We start from the raw sequence: 10391 nt of genomic DNA, 5'->3' as shown, positions 1-10391 counted from the left end.
TAGTCCTTTTTGCCTGTAGTATAGCAAAATCAATACTATTATATTCTTGGGGTTTCAGATTGAGATTTGTTGGATACAGGTGCAGCAAAAATCATCTTAGGGTCAAGTGGAATGTTCACAGACAAGATGAACATAGTTTTATTGATCACCTCCCTCCAGAATGTTTTCATTTTGTCACACTCCCAGACACAGTGCATAAATGTTCCTTTCGCCTCATTGCATTTAGGAAGACAATCCTGGAGACAGTTGGGATTGGCACTGTGTCTTTTTGATCATCCATGTTGAATTGGTGACTCCCGGTGGTAGACTACTTCAGGTGCCAGTATGCTTCCTCAGAACTGCTTGTCTGGTGGTCGAACAGCTTAAAATAACAGGAAATATTGAGCATCTACATTGTTATAAACACGGGAGAATTTTTACAGATGTTTTGTTACATTTTCTGATGAAACCAGAAATTACAGTAAGTAGTATTTTGACAAGACCTTTATATGGAGCTAAATGTGGGCCAAAAGTTTTGATAATTTAAAGAAAATAAATTTGAAACTGACTGTTTTGATCTTGAACTTTTAAAAATACAACAATGCATTCCAACTAAAAAATAAGTGTAGGCAAAGTTTATTTCAGGTTAAATATCATTTAGATTCAGTTCTGAAATTCTTTTGAATATATTATTTCTTTTCATTTTTCACTTTCATATATATTTTGCCATTTGAGGTCTTATTTCTTTCAGTTGCAGATTTTTATGTTCTCAGATTAAGAAATATCAAAATATACTGTATATGAAAGCGATAAATGAAAAGAAATAATATATTCAAAAGCATTAGCAACTAACTGATTTAAAGTGGCTATATGTAACTTTAGACAAAAGCGCTAGTGTTTTTACCACACCATTCTTTACGATTTAGCTCCATACCTTTGCTGCTATGCAGAATTGTTCACCATCACCCACTTCATGAGTCACCAAGTTCCTTTATGTGCATGGCAAATAGCCAGTTAGCGGAACGTACATTTGTTGCAGCCATGGAGCCTTTATGTCTGGGCCCTGAGATCTTTATTTTATTGAGGTCAAGTATACAACACACACACAGGAAACCACAGACATGATTACAATGCATGCCGCTCCATCATGTAGGCTACATACATCTTGGCGGTAGTGTTTTTACCACACCCGCTGTCGTAAAGGTCTTTTCTTTACGGTGCTGTATTACCCAGTGTAGATTACTGAGTTAGCGTTACCGGGAGGTCATATAGTTGCGATGAATGTTTTGCTTGGACAGAAAATTAGCATGAAAACATATCCCAGAGAACGGTTGACTCGGTACATATGTGTTATTAACCCCTAGGTTCATTTTGCACCAAATTTGTCCTTTAACCTGACATTTTTATTTTTCAAAGTTCAACATCCATCTTGATCTTTCAGTTTGAATTTTATTTTTGAAATGATCAAACCTTTTGGCCCAGATTTAGCTCCATACCTTTTCTGCTATGCAGAATTGTTCACCATCACCCACTTCATGAGTCACCAAGTTCCTTTACAAACGTGTGCATGGCAAATAGCCAGTTAACTAGCGGAACATACATTTGTTGCAGCCATGGAGCCTTTATGTCTGGGCCCAGAGATCTTTATTTTATTGAGGTAAAGTATACAACACGCACACAGGAAACCACAGACATGATTACAATGCGTGCCGCTCTATCATTTAGGCTACATACATCTCTTCAAATCGTGCAGACACAAGCAAAAGCAGAAGGTAACGCTGCAGGGCTGCAAACACAGATGAGCTGTTCCTGTCCTGTAATCACTCACTGTTTCACGTTTGTAGAATAGATAGAAGAATAGAATAGAATATATATTTATTGTCATTGTTTTCAACAACGATACACAGTTTAGCAGCTTTCAGTTTGGCAGTGTAAATAAACAGACAATAAGCAATAAAATAGCAAAATTTTAAACATATTTAAAATCGAGATAAATAACAAAGTGAGGTGACGCTGTGTCTCTGTTTCTCTTTCCATCACTTGTGTGTGTTTTAAGGAGCTTTCAGAATGAAATAAGATAAGTGCTTAGTGATAGTGCGAAAAAGAGATTATGGTGTCATTAGAAAGTGCAATACAATGTATCTTGTTCTTTTTTTAATCTGTGATTACTTATTTGCACAGAAACAGATTCTGATATTGTTCAACATCACTGGGTTGTTGTTAAGATGTTAACTTTTCTAATAAATCTACATTGTGAAGCAACACTTGGTGATATTTTACAAAATACACTGAATTACAAGGATGTAGAGAACAGGGCGCTATTGCAGACTTATATACTAAGGTTTTGATTACATTTTTTTTTAATATAGTCATTCGTGAAGTAAAGCCGGTCTAAGGCATGCAAATCCAGGGCTGAAAATGAGTCCCAATCCGGCCCTGCAGCCCAGTAAACATGCTCAAGTTAGATTCAAAGTGGCTTCGGTGACTGTGAATGTCTAATTACAACCATGGAAAAATGGCTACATACTAGGTCATTATGGGATGTACTGAAGGATAGTTGGATGTCTGTATTTATCATGGTTGCTGTGATAGACTGAATACATGTCCCGTGCATGCAGGGATAGGCTTCAGTGTATGTGTATATATGTATATTAATACTTGTATTCATGTATTTCTCTGAATGATTTGTATATGCGACCGGAAGACGTTTGTGGGGTCTTGTAATGCCAAATGTTTGGCATGACATAGAAAGAAAATAAAATTAAAGACTAAAACTCTAATGCCTGTACATGGAAGACTGTAAGATGATTGGCTGCAGTCTTATGGTTTGTGTCCATATAGGTGTTTTTTCATGGAAGGGATCGCCCCTGGATTCAACTTTACGTTTTATGAGTGTCCTCCTGGATCCTATTTTACTGTAGGCTCCTAACGGCCTGAGGGTAGAGCACAGGTGTCATACTCAAGGACTGCGGGCCAAATCCGAATCAAAATTTTGATCTGGCCCGCATATCAATTTAGGTTCACAATAAATGTTGGCCCGCCTAGTTGTGCGCCAAACCAAAAAGACAGGAAACTGTTTTTCACACTTGCGAAACTCAACGCAGTATTTGAGACGCTTTATGTGGACCAAATAGGCTACATGAATACAGTCCAAAATATTTTACTTTTCGATGAAATAAAAGCATGTCAACAAACTCTACACGTCTGGCCCTTGATGTGATTCTCATTTTCCAGTATGGCCCTTAGTGAAGTTGAGTTTGACATCCCTGGGTATGTCAAACTTCTATTTACCGTATTGCTGTAAATGCTTTTAATTTTTCGTGCCTCTTAAGTTCTTATAATTAATATTTCATGTACCACATAGACCACATCCTTCCTTTAGATCTAGAAATATTTCTGTTCTACAGTAGCTTGTGGTTTAGCCGGCATGTCGTGTAAAAAAAGTCCAGCATGGGACAACCCATGATTTTCTAAAGGGAGTTTCTTACAAAGGAAAAGGTTGACACTTCTCACTGTGGTTAAATTTTCCGGAAGTCTGGTATTACAGTGAGGTTTCAGGGTTGGTAACCTTTTTTTTTGTACTGAGACCAAAAACCAAAATGTTATCATCCACAGTATCTAGGATAGCAAACTGCACTATAGCAGCCACTGCTGCAACTAGTATTTAAACAAAACAATTTTTGGACATATAAAGCTAAAAGCCTTCGGGGCCACTCCCCCTAAAATTATAGGTTGTCATACATTATATATATTGCATTTCTGTTAGTAAACAAATGAGATACGTGTGAACCAGTTAGCATTACAGATTCTGTAGGACCAAAGGGAATTTTTCGGGTTATTGAGAGGAACAATGGAGCGTCGGAGAAATGAGCAGTCCCCAATAATTTGAGGCCTGTGTCAGTTTATCTGGCTAGCTTGTTAACATGCTAACAGTGTGACCTTATGGCTTTCACGCTGAATTGAAAGCAGGCTAACTGTGCTGCTTTCACACCCACTTGCCTTTGACTTTCTATATGCTGTCAGCGGGTTCACTGAGGATCTTAGCTTTACTGGAGCTATATGCCTGAACCCCTAGATGTAGCTTTCTGCAGCTGCTGCTTCTATGTCTCGAAGAATAAGCCTAGAATACTCAACCAATTTCCCAAGCATTTTTACATAAGGTCACAATAAAATTGAAGCAGATGAATTTTAGGTTTTTTTTGTTTCCGTGTTACACTTTGCAAAACAAATAGTGTATCCTTTAATTAATCATATAGCGGCAACTATAATATTTAAATTGTTAATTGTATAATATAAAATGTATTTGTTTAATTTGTTTCTCTGTAGGGAATGAAAGAAAACACTCACTGCTACATATCATTTATTGGCTTTTCACCACCAAAAATGCATCTACATTACCATAGAAAAAAAAAAAAATACATATCTGTTGGGCAACATTTTAGCTTGTGGACACTCCAGAGGGCGGCCCTTTTTGTGTGGTGGCACCGACATATACCTCATACTGAACCCTAAAACTACAGAAGATTGCAGGCGGAATATGTTCATTGGAAACATGAAATCTGCCAGCTTAATCTTAAAAAGTGGAACTAAGCAAAATGAAGTAAAAAAAAACAAGTTGTGTTGTTGACAGTCGGCCTTGGAGTTTGTTGGATGGCAGTGTCTGTTGGGTGGTTCTCCAGCAGTCTTTTAGCTGTTAAGCATATTGCTCCTGTTGTTCACATCAGAACTTTGACTATTCAAAGGAAACATCCTCCAAACAGCACCTATGTCTATGTTCCTCCGGAAGGTGTCCGTGGTGAAGTAGTACGCAATGGGATCTAGTACTGAGTTGAGACATGCCAACATTAGGCTGTAGCGGTATGCAGCTTTCATTGGCGATGGTGTATTTTGTCCATACACAGAGAGGAGACCCAAGGTGGCGTGGTAAGGGAGGAAGCTGAGTAGGAAAATGAAGAGGCTGGCGGCAATCATCCTCTGGATCTTTCTGCTGTCCACCAGGTTGGTCTGGGCCACTGAGCTTCGTCGGACAGCACGGACCAAACCCCAGGAACAGATCAGCATGATTACTAGCGGGATCCCAAACCCCACTAACAGAGTGGGTACAACCACCACTGGCTTTGTGGCAAAGGTCGGAAATCTATTAAAACAATTCTCATCATGGATCACGTTTGTTTGCTTAATGTAGATGGGCAAGCTGGCCCCGAAGGTGAGCATCCATATTCCAAGACAAACCAGCGGCGCTTTCTTTCTCCCTGCCTGGACACGAGATGACATAGGGAAGGAGACGGCCATGCAACGGTCAAAGCACATGCACGTCAGAAGGAAGATGCTCCCATACATGTTGGCCTTCAGGACCAAACCAAGGACTTCACACAGCATCTCAGGAAGGCCACAATAGCCTAGATGGTAATAGATCCTCATGGGCAGTGTGAGGGTGAGCAGCACATCTGCTAAGGCCAGGTTAGTCATGTAGACAATGGTTTGCGATCTGGATTTGGTTTGACAGCAGAAAAAGACCAGTGCAAGGACATTAAAAACGAGACCCAGAATGAAAATAAAGGAGTACATGCACACATGGAAGACGTCAGGTTGTCTGGTGTCGTTGCAGACAACGGAGGCGTTGGTGGACATAATGACCTGAGATGGAGAAGAGAGAGAAGAGTGGTTAGGAAAAAGTCTTTGTGAGAGTAATTACCAGTGTTGTAGTCAAGACCACCTAAACCGAGACCAAGTCATCACCAAGACCAGAGTGTATCGAGACCAAGTCAAGACCAAGACTTTGAGGGGTTGAGACCGAGTCAAGACTGAGACCAGACCAGGGCCAGACAGCCAGAGCTTCTCCTGTCTCCCGCAGTCACTTTCTTGGGCGTGTGTGTTAAGGTGGGGTCGGGGAGAAGGGGTTAACAGTGACAAATTTCAAATTAGAAATGAGTCAAGTTATTGGTTGCATTTGAAGCAGGACGTTTTACATCCAATCACAGCGATGATGTTAACACATACAATTAGACAATGCAGATGCAACTTAGTGATATCCCTGCAGTTGTGGTATTGACCGGTCTTGAAATAAAATCCAGAGTCTTCATTATCCGAGACGAGACCGAGACCTTCAAAAAGTGGTCTTGGGACCGGTCTTGAGTACTACAACACTGATAATTAACGTCCTCTTTAGGCAGCAACGACACACAAGAAGGAGGCCAGGGTGGATGGTTGAGTCATCTGTAGTCTACCGTAACTGTGGTTCCATATCTGTGAAAATAACACACATAATATTTGTGTAGTTTGATTGCTCTAGGATCAGAAAGGATCATAGACTTCAATGGTAGCAGCTCGCTACAGCGAGTTCCACCAATCCAAGACGTCGCTGTAACTAACGCTTAGGATTGTGGGTAGTGTGGTATTTCTCCATAAGATGATAGTTACAGGAGCATAAACCTTTGTTTCACAATCTCTTTATTCATCATTATGGCTGATAATCAAAATCCTTATGGGGAAAATGAATGGGATTTTTACTTCCATACTGTTGACCTCTTTTATAGTGGTTTTAACCACGTCATACAGGCCTACTTTGCTATGACGTGTTGTATATTTTTACTGTTGGGTTAAAACTAGGGCTGTCAGCATTAACGCATTAATCGCGACGCAATTAAGGGCCGAACATAACGCGTTCATTTTTTTTAATTGCCTGCAGCCATTTATTAATTTTATTAATTTATTTTCACTTCACTCTGCTTCACGTCGTGCCTAACAGGCTACTATTTTGACCCTTTGCTGCACCGTTACTTATCATCAAGCTGTCATACTTCCTCCTAACACATCCTACTGCTGCAGGCTGCAGGCATGATGGAGAAATGCAGCAGCAACACAATTCTGAATGGCACTTTTTATTTTCCAAAACTCTCGGACAGCTCGTAGACCAGTCGAAAGCCACAGGCACATTGTGTAAACCCGAATTAAAATATCACCGAAGCACGTCAAGCTTGAGCTACCAGCTACGAGCTAAGCATATTTTGGAGAGTGCTACTCGCCGACCTGTTATTGAAACCAAAGTGCAAAGTGCAAACGCTGTCTCATCAACCGGTGATGACTGGACGTCAGTGAGTAATCCAAATTATTCATAAGTTACTGCACACTATACTGACTCTGGTAAGTAGGGATGGGTACCGAAACGTGCCGACCTGGTGCATTCACAGTAATTGTAAAATACCATTTTCCCATCTGGTGGTTGTTTTTGTCATTCAACAGCAATTTACTGGTGAAATGAGTTATTGTTATAGTAATTACATTATTATTAAATCTTTAATTTTGACCATGGCCTTAACAATAACAAGTTCCTGCTGTTGTTTAGTACCCTTCTTTTTTTTCTTTTTTCTTCTTTTGTTTACAGAAAATAAATAATAAACTAATACAAATCTTAAAGTCAAGTTCATAAAGTAACTTTCTTTGCATTCATTTGATTCCCAATCAAGATACACTGGTAAGAATGTCTTTCCATTGTTAATATGTACTTAAACATTTCTGAAATGCAAAATAATAGAATTTTAATCATGTGATAAAACATGCGATTAATCGCGATTAACTATAGAAATTATGCGATTAATCGCAATTAAAAGAAATTTATCGTTTGACAGCCCTAGTTAAAACCTTGTATATCTGAAACTGTTGTTTTTCAGCTTATGAAAAAAGGCTAATTTGAAGACATTTTATTGAGCTATTTACCTCAGGCAAAGTCAGACGGAATCGCCTCGTCATTTGAATATTTGTAAAACCCACAAAAATTTGGGTGTCCAAAAACATTGATCTATGAAAAAGAAAAAAATGTAAGTGATTAAATATTAGGAGATACAAGGTTACTTCCCTACAGTAACAGCTGTATTACTCTCGTTGAACTAAAGTGCTTACGTGCCTAACATTCAGGGTTTTAATGATAATGCATGACCATTTTTGGTGACATGTTTCTCCCCAAAAGATACTTCCTCCTTAACAAACCAGCTCGTATTGATTATAACTGCTGTTGCTGCAGTTGTTGTGCACCGCTCTGCTGAATGCATGTTTGTGGTTCTGCATCGACCTACGCCCTTTTCTACAGTCCATGAAGGTGATCACTCCCTGTGATCATCTGGCTTCATTATGTGTCTGAACTCATTTTTTATTGCCATTACTTTTGTCTTTTTTTACTCTCTGTCTGCTGGTCTGCTACATAGTATTACTTCAAATTGTTACCCCATTCACCTGTAGTGTCTTGAAAAGTGTATGGAATTTTACAATATAGTACAACATACTGTACATAATCTTAAAATATAAAATCTTATAAAGGCTGCTTTCTCAAAATGAGTTTTTTTTTTCCTGTACTCTGAGCCAGAAATGTCCACTTCAGACTTTGTAAATTGCATTCCTATCTACATTCTGAAGGTTTTTACAGAGAGCTTTGTATTTCATTTCTAATATATTATTCATAGCCTGATGTACATGATGTTTTATACCTAAAAACATGTGAAAATTGTAATTGTAATTAATTTATTTTTTTATTTTATTGACAGTATTTTCTGATTTATGGAGTGACAAAAAGAGATATCCAAAATCCCCCTGTAAAAACCTTTGATTGTAGTATGTCAGCAAAATAAAAATCATTTTTGAACCTCCAATGTTCACATTTCTTTTCTGGAGTTGTAAATTACAGCATATATTTAATAATAAGACAGTGCTTCATTTGAGTATTTTAACCCTTGTAATACCCAAAAGAATTACCTTAATGTAAGTGATGGTGTATTTAACGGCGCTATTTGTAATGTGTTACCCTATTTACCTGTAGTGACTTCCCTTAAGAGGAACATGTTCTGTTTCTCAGCCTGCAGTTCCTGGTAGAAAGCAGAACTGTGTTGGGTTGCGTTGATTGTTGCAACTAATAATCTAATGATCTTTATGGTTTCCTCTACAGGCAACGAAACCACTACCTCATCAAACATTTTGCTTTTGTGTTAAAACTCTTCTAGGTTTTATCTGAAACACATATGGTGGTACAAAATGGAAAAAGAAAAAGTGAGAAGAAATCATTTGCATTTGCATTCAGCACTTTTCGTTTGTATTTATTTGTAGCCACGGTTCAAAATGAACTTTTTTCAAACCCTGTTTGTAGCTAATACGTCCTCTGCTCTCACATTTCTGAGTACAACGTTGTGATTCTCAAGTAAGAACATACAGTAGCTTACACACCCGCACACAAGTCATTTCCCATCAGATTATGATTTGATCCTGTTTTACAGACATGTGCGGTGCAGTAGTAGCCCACATTTTTACAGTACGCGTAGAAATGAGCTCACAGTGTGACTTTACCTGTTGGATGATCAAAAAGAGGGGTGAAGATCCAGCGGAAGAGGAGAGTGTGTGTGCCTGTCACCACAGCATGCTGACACCCTTATACCCCTGTCACACTCGGTGTGAGAAGCAGCACAGGAAGTTGACCAATCTCAAGACGTAAGACGTAAGACACACACAAACACACACACACACATACACTCTCTCTCACTCTCTCTCTCTCTGTGTTAGTCTTATGTGTCCCCTCCCTTCTGCAGACCTGCTAATGAGGATATGAAGCCTACCCAATTTTTTACATTCTAGCTGCAGATATAATTATCTACATACCCAAATTGTCTGTCTCTCTGTATCTGTTGCCTATACTTTTTATTCCTTTTATATGATTTTACTGATTGCATTTAGGTGAGTTAAGATAGTAAGTTAATTAAGGCTAGATGCAGTCCAAACAGGTCTGAGACCATGACCAAAGAGTGTCCACATCATCGTCCAAATCGGTCCAAATGTTGAAATAGTAACAGTTAGAGAATAGAGGAGCTGTAGACACGTGAAATATTATAAATGACTAAATACTAAATTAGCATTATCTATTCTAGAGGCTATATTCTATGTTCTTTAGATTATTATGGACATTTGGAGTCCAAATCTTACAGTGCTCCAAACTAAGAGAGCTGTGATTCCATGAACTATTATGAACAGAGGCCGGGATACGTTCACACCGCAAGTCTTAATGCCTAATTCAGATTTTTGACCTTTGACCTTTTAAAATGTGGCCTATATCAGACTCCAGTGTGAACTGTTTGCGGTTTGGAACTGACCTGCATGCACAAAAGATCAATAACAATGACATCAGACGCAGCACGCTGTTGCACTGAAGTTAGGGAGGTTATGGAGGAAGTAAGCAGTTTCGATTTTATTTCAAAATGTTTGCGTAATGGCAGCCGTAACATTAATGAGCAGGTGCCGAGGAGGAGAAGAATTTAGAGAAAGAGAGCCAAATTAGCTATTTTGGCCTTTTTGTTGGGTTATAGCTGCAAATTCATAACAGAGGTCTGTGTGGATGCAGAGACGAAGCCAGGAGTGGTGGGACTGCGTTGTGAATA

At 38.8% G+C, this 10391-nt stretch overlaps 1 protein-coding gene across 1 annotated transcript; it reads right to left on the bottom strand.

The window, feature by feature from the left end:
• Nucleotides 1-4404: 4404 nt before the first annotated feature.
• si:dkey-3k24.8 (lysophosphatidic acid receptor 6) lies at nt 4405-9396 on the bottom strand. Its single transcript, XM_028564763.1, has 2 exons — nt 9310-9396; nt 4405-5616 (listed from the first exon to the last, which is right to left on the bottom strand). Exon 2 carries the CDS (start codon nt 5608-5610, stop codon nt 4666-4668), a length of 945 nt encoding a protein of 314 aa, XP_028420564.1. The 5' UTR covers nt 5611-5616; nt 9310-9396; the 3' UTR covers nt 4405-4665.
• Between the last annotated feature and the right edge of the window lie 995 nt (nt 9397-10391).

The sequence above is a fragment of the Perca flavescens genome, chromosome 19 (genome assembly GCF_004354835.1).
Source record: "Perca flavescens isolate YP-PL-M2 chromosome 19, PFLA_1.0, whole genome shotgun sequence".
In the NCBI taxonomy this organism is placed as follows: domain Eukaryota; kingdom Metazoa; phylum Chordata; class Actinopteri; order Perciformes; family Percidae; genus Perca; species Perca flavescens.
Note: the sequence above shows the minus strand (reverse complement) of the source record. Positions and strands in the feature narration are given on the sequence as shown.

Bases quoted from the DNA above. Each gene is read 5' to 3' on its own strand.
- si:dkey-3k24.8 (XM_028564763.1), bottom strand. From the start codon at position 5,610: ATGTCCACCAACGCCTCCGTTGTCTGCAACGACACCAGACAACCTGAC.